The sequence below is a fragment of the Zeus faber genome (assembly GCF_960531495.2).
Source record: "Zeus faber genome assembly, chromosome: 3".
Lineage (NCBI taxonomy): Eukaryota > Metazoa > Chordata > Actinopteri > Zeiformes > Zeidae > Zeus > Zeus faber.
In genome coordinates, this window is record NC_137190.1 from 28,994,805 (window position 1) to 29,013,263 (window position 18,459).

An 18,459-nucleotide genomic window follows, 5' to 3' on the forward strand; every position below is an offset into this window, starting at 1 on the left:
TATATTAAATTATATTAAATTATATTAAAATATATTATATTATATCATATTATTTTATATTATTTTATATTTCTTATTGCGAGACTTTATTTTAAACATCATCTTATGCATTTATTTTACTGATGTATAAAGGTTTATTGTATACATTTGGTTATACAAAAAAGGAAAACTGATTTACTTGGGGTTATCTATACCTATTTATATTTTTGTTTTTAAGTGCAATTGTTTGAGAGAGCGGGCGAGAGGGAGAGAAAATCAGAGACGAGCAGCAGCAGATGCGGGGGACAGAGCGCACTGGGTCGTCGTCATCGTCGTCATTATCGTCGTCATCATCACCGGTGTTTGTTTCCGAGGCTTTTGCCATGGCATGAACATAGTCCAAAAGCCATGAACGCTTCTGCTGGGACGGGTGTGTTTCTCCTGTCCGTCATTTCAATACCCATCTCCTACTTGTTTAATTCACTCATTTACAACAACAGGTGAGTTTGAGACTTGCTTGTTTGGATCTCCAATGAGCGTTTCAACAATGACTATAACCGACTTGACATATTCATTGTAATCACGATTGACTTGTGTAAAACGCGATGAAAATGTTTGTCCTCAGTGTTGAAGCGGTCTTTTTTGCCGGGTGCACAACAGTCCTGATCCTGACAATTTCAGTGCGATTTTTACTGAAAACCCCAGAAGATCCACTTTTTTATGGTAGGTTTATGTGTGCCCGATTTATTGTTAATCGAACGGAATAAAAGGTTGATATTAAGTTGATATCATATGATGTTTATAACATGTTGGCAATAATAATAATAATAATATAGTCCTATTACTTGTTCCTTTCTCCATCTGCAGTGTATGCAGTATATGCATTCTTCAGTGTGTTGAATCTTATAATCGGGCTGGAGCAGGACAATGTAATAGATGGCTTCATGACCTTCTATCTCAAACAGGTAAGCACTGTGTCAAGCAAATAACACACGTGTCGCTGATGCTCGCCTCAATGTTTTAATCGGCACGTTTGTCTTTTCAGGCCGATCCTCATATTAATACGGCTCACGGACACATGATCTCCTACTGGGATGGCTGTGTGCACTATCTCATGTATTTACTCATGGTTGCTGCAATAACTTGGGGGTACGCCACATTTCTACATGTTTTTCACTTGTATTTAAATTTACTGTCATCATCATCTCAGTCTTTCTATCTATTTCTCTCTTCTATCTATCTATATGTGTTCACAGTGACAGTTACAGAGCGATTGGTCTGTACTGGGTGGGATCCTTCGCCATGCGTGTCATAGTGTACATACTTGGGAATGTTGTAGGTAGGTCTACTAAAAATAATGGGCTACATTTAGAAGAACACAAAGGAGCCCCGCCCCCCATTTGAACTTTCCCAGTACAATGAATATAAAGCAGTCTAAACTGAAGTGTTTGGCAATCATCAATTTATTTTGGTCACGTCACAGTACGAGGCCGGCCTATGACTTTTCTACACTTTGACTTTGAGCTTTGTCATTTCTGTCTTACTACATCTCTCCACAGGAAAACATGGAATCCTCGTGGGTCCTCTCTTTCTCTTCCACATACTATATGTGTTGCTTTCCGTTTGGGCGTGCTTCCGCATCTTCAGGCAGCCTTCCACACTGGGCGTTAAGCTGTCGGTAAGCGCCAAACTCCTCAGGATCACAATCAATAGTCAATTGCCAATAGTTAAATATGTAGTTAATTGTCGACCAGTTCAAGATCACAACCTCCGGCCATGTTTTTTTTTTCCTTCTTTGCCGTGGCTTTGCAAGAGCATCCACGAGGCCCAGAGCAAAACCCTGTTCCAAAGACCTCTGGATCTTTTATTCATGATCTACCTCATCCCTGCTACGGCTTTCTGCATCTTCAGAGGGTTGGTAAGTGTTGTTCCGGGTGTTCAGCCATCTACCAGGCTCCAGCTGATTTTCATTTGTAAATAAAATATTTTTGATGTTGCGCAGGTTGTCCTGGACTGCTCCAGTCTGTGGTGTCAAGAGTATGCTCAGCATTATGAGCCCTACCTGAAAGACCCCACCGCCTATCCTAAAATACAGGTGACTGAAAAGCCATTGAGCTCCAATGCCAATTGGCATCCAAGCCAGTATTTAATTAATGGCAGTTCCCCTGCCACACGCCACCTAAGTGGCTTTTCCTGGGCCTCCCTGACACAGAAACATGGGCAATGAATATTGCAGACAAACCATTTTATTGAAGAGAGTGGCAAGATGTAACAAGCCGGGAAATATGTAACGTTGTCGTGACTGTGTGTGTGGATGGGTGATTTTAACCTGTGTATTTCGGTTGCTTGATTGGGGCTGCATGGAGGGGTGGCCTGGCTGCTGGGCTGCTGATGGTCCTGGCGGTGGCTGCTTGGCGGAGTCGCTAGCTGCCCGCAGTTACCCATGGTGGCTGCTGCGTCGCCCCCTGTCCTCCGCTGGACATGCTCCGTGTGATGCTGCTGCCAATCAGGAGAGGGCTGGTGCTGTGGCCGTCCGTTGACCTGCTGATGGCTCCAGTGCGTCTTCGGCCGGCCCTGCTGTGTCCCTTCCCTGTGTTGGGTTCCTGTTCAGGCATGAGTGTGGCAGTTCCGTCTGCCACATGTTGCACACAGGCTATTATGGTACAAATGCACCAGTTTATTGGAGAGAGTGGGAAGATATAACAAGCTGGGAGCAGATGAAAAGTTGTTTTGGCAAAGGCTCTCCCTCTGTGTGTATGGGAATTAATTCTGAATTCTAATTGGTGATTTTAACCTGTATTCATCGGTTGCTCTAATGGACAACAGGTGCACAGCCACCCCTGCTCCTGGGCCCAATTACCTAGATGCAAGGCAGGTGTGGCTGCTTAAATCGCACCACCCCCATACCATAAAAATCTTTAAAAATCTTTCACACTCGAGTCGGTCATGTTTTTTCAGATGCTGGTGGGCATGTTGTACTCGGGGCCCTACTACATCATTGCCCTCTACGGCCTGGTGGTGCCAGGATGTGAGTGGATGCCAGACCTCACCCTGGTGCACTCGGGGGCTCTTGCGCAAGTGAGTCGTCACTCATTATAGCAACAAATAAGCAAGCATAATGTAAAGATCTAAAGATTATAGTACCCCCCCACCCCCCCCAAAAAAAAGAGTATGTAATACTGATGAGTATGACTATATATATGTCAAAATAAGATAATATTTTGATAAAATACATATACTAAATGTAGGAAATGAAATAATTACAAAAACAACCAAATGCAAAACAATCTGGGTTCTAACAAAACGTACCAACAGTTACATGCATGTCCATGCATGTTACCAGTAATTAACTATGTAAGCATTTTTTACGCAAAACAACAAAACAAAAGAAAACTATACTGTATACTGACCCAAAAAAAAAAGAATGAAGAAAGGAAAAAATACAAGATGGTATGTTATTTCTTTTCTCAAAACTTTTTGGGTCTTATATTGCTCTGTCATTTTACTGTCACAATATTGTTGACTGAAGGGGTTGCAAATCATCCATCAATTAAGCTTAATTAAACATCATAGCTAAGTGTCTGGTTCTTGATCAAGAAATATTTATTTAAAGTGGAACTATTATGTACCTTTTCACCAAAATCTCTGAGGTCCCCAAAACATGTTTTGAAAGTTGTTCTAGCCATTCTAACATGCATCCAATCCACCCTGTCTGAAAACGGGCTGTCTCAGTGGGAGGAGCCACCCTCTCAGGGCCCCTGGTTCTGTCAGCCAATGGGGTTTGAGCTTTACTCTGGATTACGCTGCATTTCTCTGTAAACATTCACTGATTTCACCTTATCAGTCCACCAAAATCTGTTTTCTGCGCAAATTTGACGCAAGAAATCAGAAATCCAGTTGCCGAATCTTCACTCATATTAGCACTACAATTTAAAAGTTTGTTCCGACTTTTACTGTGGTGTCCGGAGCAGTGCGGAGCTTGGAGCACTGCGGGATATGGTGCGGCTTGGGGCTTTTTTGTTTCATTCAATTACGGAAACGTCGTAAAATTAAAAAAAAACGCATCAATGGTTTTTTCGGGGAAATGCGGAGCGGATCACGCACCTCAGCCTGCAGTCAACCTACTGTGGACACACCCACACACACACACACACACACACACACACAGAAAAAAACACAAAATTCTGCCATTTCCTTCGTCTGCAGTTTTGTCATAGACAGTTGGTAGTAATTCCTCTTTCTATTAAAAGATTTGTGCTGATCTCTGCAGCTAATAGAGTGGTCCCCCGTGATTAGCTATTCGCTTTGATGCTAGCAGGTCCGGTCATGCTTCAACCGTGGGTGGAGTTACTCAGATGGAGGGCAGTTCTAATTAAAAAGACTCCCTCGGTGACATACTGTATATGAGGGCAGCAAAGCTGAACGGCTCTTTTTAGTACATGTTTTCTGAAATGCGCAGCTCCCAAAAAATTGGCTGGGTTGTCTTATTTCACAGTTTGTGTGTTAGTAGACCCAACCGTATGTGCACAAGCACTGAAAAAGTGAGTTCTGCATAATTTAAGCACCATGCATAATTGTGTGGGAATTGAAGAACACCTATGGCAACGCTCAGATCTCTACGATCCAACATCAGCGTGGGTGTTAGAACAGCACTCTGCAGGAAGACAAAGGCAGCAGCTGACTTCAGACCAGCGGGAACGGCGGAATTCACTTAAATGTCAGCTGTCTGGCCTGGTTATAAATAGAATGACTTGTAGTGCTTAGGCAGCCATGTGTTGCTATGGAATTGATCATGTGTCTCCTCCAATGACTCCCTATGTGTCGGATAGACAGATAGATAGATACATAGATGTGGAAAAAGTAAAATGCTGTACACAATAAAAAAAAAAGGCAGGATAATAGAAAATAACCCCCCCCTTCCAAAAAATAAAATAAAAACCTGAAAAATTAACTGTTAGGTTCACAATAAAACTCTCAGAATAAAAACATTTTGAATTCAAATATGGCGGGATAATGGAGAATAAACCTGTACATTCAGAATACAGGTACTCCTCACTTAACAACCTACCTGTTTAACGACCGTTCAGACTTAAAACCAGCTCTCTGAGCTCAAGCATCTCATTGCACATCACCCTTTATATACTATGTACTATATACACTATATGTACTATATATACTATATACACTATATGTACTATACCATATATACCATATACACTATATATACTACATACACTATATATACTATAGGTATTAAGTATTTATAGTATATATTATATACTATATATAATATACACTATATATTGTGTGTATATATAGGATATATTATATCTTATATATACTATATACACTATATACACTTTGTACTATTTACACTATATTCACTGTATACGTCTAATCTCATCACCGTTGTCAGTCTTGTTACCGCAGTCCGTCAGTATTCACTACACTAGCATGTGAAGTGAGGAGTACCTGTACTGACAATAAGCCAATAATAATAATAATAATAATGATAACAGTACGCAGCAAAAATACACCTTAGTATAAACAACGTTTTATTATTATTTGTTTATTTTAATGGTGGAGTTATACAATCATAACAGGTTGAAGCTTGGCGGAGAGGAAGCCATTGGTCACAAATCAACTATTAAATACATTGTATTCAACACAGTGAAACCATCCATAGTGGGGAAATTGCCGAGCTGTCAGTCATTTTCCCTTTTCTCCCCATGCTCATTTCTCCTTTCTCTCTGCTATTGGACAGGCACAGTTTTCTCATATTGGTGCATCTCTGCATACACGGACACCGTTCTCCTACAGAGTGCCCACCGCCAGCCAGCCTGTCTTCCTGCTGCTCAATGTGCTGTATGCTCTGGTGCCCCAGGCGCTCTGCTACCGCTGTGCCGCCGGGCCGGCCTTCTTCCTCAGAGCTCAACCGGACGAAAAGGCAGCATGAACCCAGGGATAAAATCCGGGATCACAGACACGGTTGTGTGTGTGTGTGTGTGCGTGTGTGTGTGTGTGTGTGTGTGTGTGTGTGTGTGTGTGTTTGTGTGTGAGAGTCATTGGGAGGGAGAGACAGTGACATTTGGCTTGGCTGGAAGTGACCTGTATCATATACAGGAAGCAGCGCAACTGGTGACCACACAGAGTTGGACATTGAAACACACACACACACAGACACACACACACACACACACGTGCGTCTGATCAGAATCGGGGGCGGGGGCTTATAGGTTGTCATCTGCTACTGCCTTAATATGAGTTTTGAATATGTACATATACATATACATATGATATGTTGAATATGTATTTTTTTTTTGTTAATTTATTTGATTCCCCAATTGTCAAATTCCATTTGAATTAAATTTCTGCGCTCGGTTTTTTGAGGGACATTTGCCAGACGATTGTTCCCTCTGCTAGAACGACTGTCATTTCCAAAGATTTGCTGTCAACTTTTTTTCTTTTTTTTTTTTGTCACCTATATTTAAATTCGGAAATATGTGCAGCTCTGTATTTTCTGTAAAACAAAAAAAGTCTAAAATGATTAAAACAAACATCAAAACAAATGTTTAGATTTTATTGTATTGGATCTTATGGGGGGAAAAAAAGTTGAAACATGAACGGAAGTTGTTAGTGTATACCTCTTCCGTTTCCTGTGACGAAGTAGCGCAGCTATCTTGCCGCTAGCATAACGGCTAAACAATCATGTCATTAATTCTACCGGTACTTGTTGGAACATATATCCAATTGCGAGCTTAATATATTTCGTTATTGTTATACAAATGCAAACACTGTGGTGTATTTAAGTTGTCTGAATTATAATAAATCATGTGAAATGTATTGGCGAGCTAACGCCAGCTAAGCTCTTGCAGGATGGCAGCGTCCATGTCTGTGTGTGCTCCGGCACTGAGGTTTGTGACCCACTCTGTTGATATATTACATTATATATTATATTATATTATATTATATTATATATGATATTATATATTATATTAACTTTAGAAAATGTACGGCTGTAGCTGTTCCTTGTTTATCTATTTGTCCATCACCGGTCTTGTGCCAAGTTGGGTTTTTATCAGTCTACATCTTTTCTGTTTGCAGTGCAAATATTTTATTTTAAGAAGCTTGTTTTACTGTTGTCTCCACATTTAGTCAAAAGAAACGTAGAGCTATTCTGAAGAAAGAAAGGAGAAAACGGAAACGCCAGGCTTTAGCCCAAGCCCGAGAATGTGGTATGGAGCTAGAAAATCAAGTCATTACTACAAAGACAAGGTGCAATCTCTTTATGCCATCTGGGCTCTAACATTAATCCTTCTCCGAAATAATTTACTCAGGGGTTGGAGATGGAGAAAACCATACACCTGAGGAGGAGGATGACGATGAGAATCCTGATGAAGAAAGGTAGCTCAATACAGTATTCACTCAGCACATTCACTGGTAACCTAGACTTGGTCCTATTCAAGTCGTACTTTTCAACATTTTTGTTAATTTCAGACAGCAGCTACACAACGAGTGGCTGGAAAGAGAGAGGCTCGCCCAGGAGGAGTTCCAGCTCATATCTGAGAGGGAGGAAGCTGCAAGGAAGAGACAGGAGGAAGACGAGGTAACCTAAAAGCATGTTGCACTCACTTACAGCCTGAATTGACTATAGATCACACTGCGCTGGTCCCTGAATGATGTAAAGAAATGGTTTTTTTGGCCCAAAATAATTCAGACAGCAAATCTCTGTTGTTCTCTAAGCAGTGTGTGTTTATTGTGCTTACAGCGGAGGATAAAGGAGGAATGGGAGGCGCAGCAAGTGAAAGAACAAGAGGCGAAGGATCAAAAGCTGCAGGAGAGGAGAAACAGAGAGGTGAAACGGGCCCCAGGAGGATAGAAACACAGAGAAATATATATCCTACATCTAAAGAGATATTAGTAGAAAAGTTTCTTATGTACAGATTACAAGTCATCACCTGCTCCAGCTTCCAGTGAAAGAACGTATAGGTCTATGTCTACCAAACTGCCTTCTACCTCTTTCACAAAAAGAATAACTCATCATTTATGCATTGATATGTCAAATGACTTGACTTGACTTGGCCGTGAAGTTGTTTTGTGGTGGACTTTCCCTAGATTCTGTGCCATTTCAGAATCTCCCCTTCGAAGGATTTCTTGTATCGCATTCCATCCTTCTTGTTGTTTTTTTTCCCTTGACTTATTGGCACAAACAATCCTCCTGCTCCTTAACTGAGATGCGCGCATTGAGAAACACCCATACCAGCACCCTCAGCTCTCAGGACAAGGATGTATCTTTTACCTGTGGCTCTGTGACAGACCCACTGCCTCCCAAGAGTTCAGATGTCTTTCAGTCACTCTGCTTTGTTCCTCAGTTCTGGCAAACGTCATCTTAACGTGTGCTGACAGATATGCTCGGTCGACAGCTGCACCTTTTTTTCACCAGCCATATCTTTGCACCATTTGTAGGAGGCCGTTCAGAAAATGTTGGACCGAGCAGAGAGTGAGGTATTTATAATTTAATATTTCATTGTTTTTTTTCCCCACTGTTTAATATCTTAGGTAGGCCATGTTGAGAGAATAATTAAAAAATGAAATGGAGATATATTGATATAATTTGCAGGTCAAGTAAATGACTGAAAATACTTCCTTATTCATGAATGTGATTTATAATTTTAGCCATTCTAATGTTTAGCACTGCCTGTCTATTGGTCATTTCGCTACTGTTTACATAGGTCATAGTAAAAGCTTAATATTGTCACGGCCCTAAAATCATACAATGTTTGTGATGTTGTTTTTATCGCAGCTTGAAAATGGCCGTCCATGGATGAACCCAGAGGCTCCAGTGGGCGAGAACTCTGTGAACTATGGAACCGAACGGGACATTGCAAACTGTCCCTTCTTCCTCAAGACCGGAGCCTGTCGATTTGGAGACAGGTCCATTTGATTTTCTTTTTTTGAACTATATGTATGAATTGATCGACATTCAAGCTTTGTTCTGTGCGTTCTCCTTTCCAAACCCTTCGTGGGTCCAGGTGTTCCCGTAAGCACGTTCACCCAGCGTCCACGCCGACCCTGATGATCCGTGGGATGTTCGTGACGTTTGGCATGGAGCAGTCTCGTCGCGACGATTATGACACGGACTCCTGTTTGGAGCACAGCGAGGAGGAGCTGCATGAACATTTCCTAGAATTCTACCAGGATGTCCTGCCAGAGTTCCAGGGTCTTGGCAAGGTGGTGCAGTTCAAGGTGAGAAGATGTGAATTAGTTTCCAAGTTATGACTTTGAGGTTCAGTTTGGGGTGGAACGGCCTTTTCACATCTGGTGTAGCCGGTGTTTTAAAAAAGTTTGCGTTTAAGAACTTAAGTAACTTAACAGCCAAACAATTAGTGAGCAACTGATTTAGAGGGGAGTTGCTGTCAACTGAAATAATGTCTCTTCTGTGTTTTTCATTTCTAGGTCAGCTGTAACTTTGAGCCACATTTAAGAGGGAATGTTTACATCCAGTTTGACACGTAAGCCAACGAGAACCTACTGAACCTACTTTTTAACAATAGCTCTAACAATTCCATGGTCGTAGTTTTAGATAATGAATCGTTCTCCATCCTGCTGTGTACCAAGAGAGGAGCAGTGCAGGGACGCCTTCATGAAGTTCAACGGGAGGTGGTACGCCGGCAGGCAGCTCCACTGTGAGCTCTGTCCTGTTACACGATGGAAGAACGCTATATGTGGTAAGTCTGTGTGCCCGTTTTGCCGACCATACGCCACCCAAGTGCCGTTTCCAGGGACCTCTGGCACAGAGACACAGACGATAACACTCTCTACAATAACACCAGTTTATTGTAGAGAGTGGGCTAGTTGGAATAAGCCCAGGAGCAGATGGAGGTGTGTCATGGCAAGGGCTCCTCTCCTGAGTGAGTGTGGGGATTAACCTGTTGCTCATTAGACCAACCAACGAGCAACAGGTATGCAGCCGCTCTGATCCTGGGTTCTGATTACGTAGACCCAGGACAGGTGTGGCTGCTCAAACCACACCATCCCCACACAAAAATGTGTATATATGTATGTACAGAAACATTGGTAAAACTAAGACACTTTAGTGGCTCATCTAAATATAAATACATGTACTTTTCACTGATGTTAATGTCATAAAATAATCGTTCTCCCAGTTCAGGAAAGCTTTCCATGAGCACATCTACTATTTTTATAAATATTTATAATCTCTTCCTCCACACACTTAGGGCTGTTTGACAAGCGGAAGTGCCCGAAAGGGAAGCACTGCAACTTCCTGCATGTGTTTCGTAACCCCGGCAATGAGTTCTGGGAGGCTGACCGGGACCTGCACCTGTCGCCGGACCGCGTCGGCGAGGGCTCTCACAGAGGGGGGTGGCGCTCGGAGCGCCAGGGGGAAAGGTCGTGGCGGGGGCAGCGTTGCGGCAGCAGCCGAAGCCCCCCGAGGTCGGAGAGGTCATATGGCAGGAGGGGGAGTGAGAGGAGGAGGCGAAGCAGGAGCGGTGAGAGGAGAGGAGGAGGCTTTCAGGGAGACGACAGGAGGATGTCCAGAAGGAGGGACGGGCGACGGAGCAGGAGCAGAGAGAGGGGGAGGTCAAGGAGCAGGAGCAGAGAGAGGGGGAGGTCAAGGAGCAGGAGCAGAAACAGAGAGCGAGAGAGATCAAGCAGTCGAGACAGAGAGAGAGACAGGCTTCGAAACGGCAGCAGAGATAAGGACAGAGAGCGAGGCAAATCTAGGAGCAGAGAGCGAGACAGGTCTCAAGGTAGAAGTGGAGCCAGGGAAACAGGGAGTGTCGTCGGGGTGAAGAGAGAACGCTCCCGGAGCGTGAGTCGAGACGGGGAGGAAAAGAGGCGGCAGCGAGACAGGACCGGTAAGCGAAGCCCAAGAGGAGACGGAGGCGACGGAGATGACCACACACCCCGACACCATAAACACTCCAAGAAAAGCAAGAAGAAAAGCAAGAAGAAACACAAGAAGAAGAAGAAAAGCCATTCGTTGCCCGAGGCAGTGACCTCATCCGGAGAGTCGGAGGGTGACGGTGAGGAGGAGAGGGAAGACGACCTTTCTGCGATCGGTCCCAGCAACGACGTCAAAGATGCCCAGTTGGTTCAGACCGAAGGGGAGGTGTTTGATTCGTACTCTGAAGCTGCATCTCAAAACGCGACTGAGCGCGACCTGCAGGGAAATGCCCAAGGCACTCCACTTGAGATGTCCTGCAAACTGGAGGGCGACAGTTTAACCTAGCAGCAGCTCGGCCTGTACATCTGTTCTCGGTTTCTACTGTTCACTGTTCTCAATTGTAGGGATGGATACTGGTCATTAAAAACTGCTGGCTGCTTAGCTGTGACATGCCAAACTAGTTTTGTATCAGGTGTCTGCATTTGTAAAATTGTCTTTTTGTACATATGTAATTAAATGGTTTGCTCTTAGAAACAAAAAAAGTTGCATTCCTTATTGCCAGAGCTTTAACATTTGAAATAACAAAAGACACTGATCAATAAGGCTTTTTCATGTACATTTATTGATCATTATATTCAAGTATCAGAAGAAAATGCGTAGGCAAATGTCTCGGCAGTATTTAATACAAAAGTTAGTGATCACGTTTGTGCAAACTAAAGATTAACTTTCTTGTAATAAAAAGCAACGGTTAGCAAACACCTTGTAACTGTACTAACTTTGAAATAAAATAAAAGCTGAAGATGTCCATCTGCGTAAACAGATAAAAGTAAGGTTTTCTGCATTCTCTGGAGTGACATGCATGCAAGGAATGAAGCAAGTTTATAACGTTCCAAAATCTCTACAGTAACGCATCCTCAAGAATCGGAAGTTCCTGAAAACACATCTCTGGAACACTCCCAAGTCTTAGAACTGATCTGAACAGTTAAAAAAAAAAACGCACTTATGTATTTTAGGCTCGCATTATCAGGGCTGTTTTTATGAAAGAACTTGTTTCTTATTCCCTTTACCACTTCCTATTAGCACAGTTGTCTTTGGTCATACAATGTGAGAATTACCCTGACACAGCGTAATGCATAAATGCTGCTATTGTCTCAAGGACAATCTTAATATGTTTGCACAATTATTTAAAATTCAGCTTTAAATGTTATACTGACTAGCTGAATTATTGAACAATTTAAATGTCTGGCAAGTAAATTAAGCAAAGACAAACCTAAGCAAATGAAATTTTGGAAACATGCAACTTTTGGATGACAAAATACACTCAAGCCTGAAATATACAGCCAAGCAGCAGATTTTCATGGAAGGAGGTGGTTTACTGTTACAATATAGTTAAAAATACGGTTATACCCATAGCAACACTTTTCGTCACAGGCGGGAAAACTCCAGGTCTGGAAAGTGAAAGTCCTGCCATGTTTTATCGCCAGCCGTGCACTGATCAGCTGGTTCCCCTCAGTTGGACTCCCCATGGTTGAATCTTCCTGTCCGGACCTGGATTTTCCACCTCTGCTTTTTGAGGGCTCTTGCAAACTGAAACGCGCACGCACGCACACACACACACACACACACACACACACACACACACACACACACACACACACACACACACACACACACACACACACACACACAAACACACACACACACACACACGCGCGCGCGCAGAGCTCTACAATCGGCAACATAACACTGGAGTTTTCACTTTATTGTCTTTGCTACATTGTGTTCCGCGGAGTTTCCACCGTTGGTTTGTGAGAGTACACAGGAGTCATGACGGCGCAGGATGGAGCCACAGCGCGATCTGGTAAGTATGACAGACATCAACACCACAGTTGGCACAGCAGAACACTGACAGAACAGAGCGTTACAAAGGCGGTTACACACACGTAAACGACACAAACACAGTGAATAGAGAGGGTGAGACAGAGGCATGGAGGTGACGACATCTAGATCTGGGAGGAGGAGGAGGAGGAACGCCGCGAGTCCGGGATGGGAGTCTATGTCAGACCAATTTCTTCTAGAACACTCCGTGGGGCTTCCGCCTCCTGCAGGACAAGGAAGAAGAAGAAGAAGAGGGTGACACTGTCACGCTCCGGGTTCAGAAGATCTACTTTACACGACACGAAGGGGGAGGATTGTGTGGGTGAGTTGTGGTTTGGGGACATGAGCGCCGCTCCAGATTTCGTTGGGTAATCGATGAGGCATAATTGCAAGTTGCCAAATCTGTGATCGGGGGAGATTGCCGGTGGGTTTGAAACTAAAATCAACCATGTCACAAAACGTCTGTGCAGTTTGAAATCAAGGGGGGGGGGGGGGGGGGGGTATGAAAATAAATCACAGTGAACACGGATTTGTACAGCTAGGGAGCTACAAAACATGCATGCCACTTGACAGGGCAACACTTACTTTGACATCCTAGCCAAATGGTTAGGCATAAGGGAGAGAAAGGTTACGATTGAGCGCGGCAGCATTCTGAGCTTTTAAAAGTCAAGAGTGGATGGAGTGAGCAATGCAGAGAGAAAAGGATCTTACTTCCGAACCTTATCTCGATCTAATCAAATCCATGACTGTCATGGTGACCCGGGGCAGGGCAGCGACGGAATACGTTAGTAACGGAATATGCTACCCAATCGAATGACAAAAAATGGTGAGTTTAATTGTAATGATAGTTGTAGAGAAAACTATGGTAATTAGCTCAGAGTTACACTCCAAAATTCCTTGGAACACCCATTACTCATATTACGACCCATCTAAAAAGGCTGCCTGTCAACCACCCCCCCCACAAACTGAAGATGAGTTCTGCCGAGATCAGGTTGACCAGCAGGTGGGAAACAAAGATGGAAACAATGCCAATATTTCACGTTCCAAAATCGAAAGGTGTGCCTGGTGGGAGTGTGATTACATTGTTATTATTGAGCGCAGCGCGGCAGTGTGTGATTATGTGTGTTTTGAGCAGCCAATCAAGGGCGAACTGAAGGCTTTTTCTGGACTTCGCTCGCTATATTTACCGCCACGGCTGCGCCTTCTCTATATGCCGGTCAAAAAGGGGGAACCTGCAAGTCTGGACAATGGTTTGTTTCATTTCCCTAAAGGATGCAGAGGTGATCGTTTACACTCGACTTTAAAGCACTTGTTTGCACAGTAATCAAAGAGTAACTCAAAACGATCACGTAATTAACCTGTAATGGATTACATTGCAGTAGGAACCTTCCCAACCCTAATTATGTCTAAGATGAAAAAGTCCATTTGATCTTGAGTGTTGTGTAGTGTATACCCAACAGCCTGGATGAATGGAATACCAGTACCACTAGGCCACTGCATACCTCCTGCAGAAGGTCCGCCTGCTCGATGGCCTTGAGCACATTCTTCTTGGACGTCTCCTGAGCCTCTCCTCCCAGCAGGAACTCGTCCAGAATGAAGTAGGCCTTCTCAAAGTTGAAGATGATGTCCAGCTCACACACCTGCGAAGACCATGGAGGTTTTTGGGCCCACGGACCACTTTTTACATACACTCTACTTACACTCTACTCCAATCACACAGGCCCCACTGCCTAACTGTACCTTATGTAGCATACTGTACTGCAAACTGAATAACTGTTCCGGCTGACTGCATACTGCACTGTATTGCTGTTCTGTTCGGTGTTACTGTATTGCTGTGTTATACTGTTGTATACTGTACTGTATATCTCCATACTCACTTTATTCAATTGCCACTTTACTGCATAGCTGTATATACAAACAGCCTATCCCATATACATAACACTATTCCCTTTACTTCAATTTTGTACCCCGACTCTGTATTATCTTTTTGAGTCTTATTTTATTTTTATTTTATTTTATTTATATTATTCTATTCACCGACTGCATTACATTTTAGGAATCAGTTAGTTAGCTAGGTTGAAATTAGGTTAGCTATACTTTCAGTTTAGAACTTATTGTGCATAACCTCCGGGGGGGTTGCAAAGACATTTCACTGCATATATGTATGAGACAAATAAACATCTTGAATCTCTACTTCTTTCTACAAAAATGTGAGTTAACTAAAGCCTTGGTCTGATATCCCATTGCAAGTTACAGTTAAAGCCTGCTTCACACCAAGATAAAGGACATTTTAATCTCCCATTCATGGAAAATAGCGCATGTCCAGCTCAGCAAACCACTCGCTGCTGTTCTGGAAAAAACAAGCTCTCCCATTTTCTCTGACATATTTTGTGAGGTGAAACCCAGACGCAGTGCATCCGACGGCCATCCGCCTTTCTGATGTGGATACGCATTCAGCGTGAATCAAGCTTAAGATCCTTTGACATGAGATTTTGATTATTGTTTTTCGTGACGAGTCCCTCCATATCGACCAGAGCCAGTGATGTCATTTGATGGGAAGGACTCAAGGATTACAAGATGGGAGATGTGTGCCGAGTCTCTGGGAGGACTTACGCTGCCAAAGTATTTGTCCAACAGCTCCACGTATCTATGGATGATCTCCAAGGTGATGAGCTCATTATCTTGGTCCTCCACTGCGCAGCAGAAATACAGGCTGGCGTATCTGCATGACAGAGCCATAAACGCCAGAGGAAGAGTTAGGGGTTGACATTCGGCAGAAAAAAGACCAATGAGCAGAAAAATAAAAATAAAAGACATTCTAGAACTGTAGACACACAAGTAATTACAGAAAATGTTTGTGTGGATTAATCTGAACACATTAGTAAAATAAGAAAATAATTTTGACAATTATTATGTCAACCTTTTGTACACAGTCAGATTCCTTGTGTAATTCAATTGTGTTTCTCCAATTGAGCGGAATCAACTGTGGCCATTTGCACAATCATTTAAGTTTAAGAATTACAAAAAGGACAATTTTTATTGCATACGACTGAGATGTAAAAAGGTGCAGTTTATTGTGAAATGCAGAACACCCAAGAACACTTTAGGGATCTCTTCCTAATATTGCGTCACACACACCCGTCCTCCCACACACACACACACACACACACACTCCCACCATCTATAACTCTGCACAATTCAGCCCTTTTCATCACTTGGCTACAGTTGGCTCAAAGTGTTTTTAGGTGTTTGGCCAATCAAATTACACACAGGAAATTGTTGAGCAACTCAGAAGCATTTACTGAAACGCTAGAAAGAACCTGCTAGTCAAACCTAATCAAAAGTCATTTCATCCTTCATCCATTTCTTTGATCATTCTCTCCCACATGTTTATGACCGACAACTTAAAATCCCCACGACAAGACATATAGAAATGGATTATACAGTGAAATACATCAGTGCATTGATTTCTACCCTTAGTTCAGTGTAATTGAGAACTGGGAATAATCACAAAGACTGCACATGCATTATCGCCTATTTACCTCTTGTAGACAATCTTCAGGTCCCTCCACTCCAGGAAGCTGCACATCTTGGGCTTCCGTGCCAGGATGGTCTGGACCAAATCCCTGGAGATTTTCTTCCTCTCTTTGTCAGAAAGAGGCACGTACCACTTCTGCAGGCGCAGCTTGCCCTGCCGGCTGAACAGCAGCATGAACTGCATCTGAAAGGAGAGAGGAATCGTACAGCGGGATGGACGGACGGACGGACGGACAGACAGACAGACAGACAGACAGACAGACAGACAGACAGACAGACAGACAGACAGACAGACAGACGGACAGACGGACAGACGGACGGACAGACAGACAGACAGACAGACAGACAGACGGACAGACGGACAGACGGACGGACGGACGGACGGACAGACAGACGGACGGACGGACGGACGGACAGACGGACGGACGGACACTTTCACACAATCGCGGTGTAACAGCGGCTCAATCAAAGCGATACGCAAAAACAAATGAAAACTAAAAAAAAAAGCCAAATAAAGAAATAACAAATACATTGCAAATATATACACAAGAAAAAGCAAAATAAGCAAAAGTGTATATCTAATAAAAATATTTGTATATGAAAAAGCGTGTAAATATTTTGATTATTTTTACCTCTTGTTATGATAACGTTGATATATATTCATTCGGAATATATTTTTATTAGTTGTATCTGTTTTTTTAGGTTATGATATGCGGATGGATGATGTTAGGTAAGCTAAAAAAAACAAAACAACCCACATACATATTTAGGATGTAAAAATGAATAAAACAAGAAATAAACGTACAGCGTCACTGTGACGAGGTCAAGGATGAAAAGCAAAATCTTACAGGTAAATAGTATTTAAAAAATTGCTTACGGGCAACAATTTTGATCACACAAAACATCACCATCGTTACAACAAGACGCGCTCCCGCCTGTGGCACTTAGACCGCACCCAGATCCTCACCTTCGTCCCGTTGGGATGTTGGTAAGTGGGATAAAGCCTCCACCGCAGCGCGGAACAACACCGTGTTGTTGTGGGAGCGGCGAGGCTAGCGAGGCTAGCGAGGCTAGCAAGCCCGGCCGACGAGACTGGGCTTCAGTTAGCAGCTCTGTGATTGGTCATGACAATCCACTGCGCTGGAGTCTGATTGGTCGGGGAAAAAAAACCGTTATTCGCAGGCGTCCCCCCCCCCACCTTTTTTTTTTTTTTTTCGAACGCCACGTTAATATTGATACAATTATTATACGTTGAAGTGATGCGTCTTATCTTACGTACCAATATTGTAGTCATAAGTATTATTATAATCATAATAATGATTATAATAATAACAATAATAGTTATGATGATGATGATGATTATGATGATGATGATTATGATGATGATGATGATTATTATTATTATAATTATTATTGTTGTTGTTGTACAGACAGACAGAGAGACATACATACATACGTACGTACATACATGCATACATACATACACACATACATACATACATACATACATACGTACGTACGTACGTACATGCATGCATACATACATACATACATACATACATACATACATACATACATACATACATACATACATACATACGTACGTACGTACGTACATGCATGCATACATACATACATACATACATACATACATACATACATACGTACGTACGTGCATACATGCATACATACATACATACACACATACATACATACATACGTACGTACGTACATGCATGCATACATACATACATACATACATACATACATACATACGTACGTACGTACATGCATGCATACATACATACATACATACATACATACATACATACATACATACGTACGTACGTGCATACATGCATACATACATACATACACACATACATACATACATACGTACGTACGTACATGCATGCATACATACATACATACATACATACATACATACATACATACATACACACATACATACATACACACATACATACACACATACATACACACATACATACATACATACATACATACATACATACATACATACTGACAATTGATGTTGTATTTTAGGTTTTGTTTGTATGTCTGTTCGTATCAGGACATAAAGCGCTTTTACTTTTGATGGAGCATCCCGTCCGGGTGCATCTCCGCCTGGTATT

General features: G+C 42.5%; 3 protein-coding genes across 4 annotated transcripts; 2 read left to right on the plus strand and 1 right to left on the minus strand.

The window, feature by feature from the left end:
• The first annotated feature begins 332 nt into the window (after nucleotides 1-332).
• Nucleotides 333-6,542, plus strand: LOC307228613 (transmembrane 6 superfamily member 1-like). 2 transcript variants are annotated; one of them, XM_079998328.1, is made up of 10 exons: nucleotides 333-479; nucleotides 605-702; nucleotides 847-944; nucleotides 1,025-1,128; nucleotides 1,236-1,318; nucleotides 1,539-1,657; nucleotides 1,793-1,897; nucleotides 1,982-2,074; nucleotides 2,938-3,057; nucleotides 5,744-6,542. In XM_079998328.1, the coding sequence occupies exons 1-10, from the start codon at nucleotides 388-390 to the stop codon at nucleotides 5,933-5,935; spliced, it is 1,104 nt and encodes a 367-aa protein (XP_079854454.1). In that variant the 5' UTR covers nucleotides 333-387; the 3' UTR covers nucleotides 5,936-6,542. The 2 variants fall into 2 exon arrangements, with proteins under 2 accessions (XP_079854454.1, XP_079854455.1); XM_079998329.1 differs by lacking the exons at nucleotides 2,938-3,057; nucleotides 5,744-6,542 and adding an exon at nucleotides 2,346-2,917.
• Nucleotides 6,543-6,741: 199 nt separating this feature from the next.
• On the plus strand, nucleotides 6,742-11,485 carry zrsr2 (zinc finger (CCCH type), RNA-binding motif and serine/arginine rich 2). Its single transcript, XM_079997645.1, has 11 exons — nucleotides 6,742-6,893; nucleotides 7,135-7,214; nucleotides 7,317-7,383; nucleotides 7,477-7,585; nucleotides 7,748-7,834; nucleotides 8,446-8,484; nucleotides 8,783-8,913; nucleotides 9,012-9,225; nucleotides 9,436-9,491; nucleotides 9,598-9,707; nucleotides 10,218-11,485. Exons 1-11 carry the CDS (start codon nucleotides 6,856-6,858, stop codon nucleotides 11,231-11,233), a joined length of 1,947 nt encoding a protein of 648 aa, XP_079853771.1. The 5' UTR covers nucleotides 6,742-6,855; the 3' UTR covers nucleotides 11,234-11,485.
• Nucleotides 11,486-11,495: 10 nt separating this feature from the next.
• On the minus strand, nucleotides 11,496-17,378 carry LOC307228121 (AP-1 complex subunit sigma-2). Its single transcript, XM_079997646.1, has 5 exons — nucleotides 17,271-17,378; nucleotides 16,309-16,487; nucleotides 15,380-15,488; nucleotides 14,269-14,406; nucleotides 11,496-12,990 (listed from the first exon to the last, which is right to left on the minus strand). Exons 2-5 carry the CDS (start codon nucleotides 16,485-16,487, stop codon nucleotides 12,943-12,945), a joined length of 474 nt encoding a protein of 157 aa, XP_079853772.1. The 5' UTR covers nucleotides 17,271-17,378; the 3' UTR covers nucleotides 11,496-12,942.
• Between the last annotated feature and the right edge of the window lie 1,081 nt (nucleotides 17,379-18,459).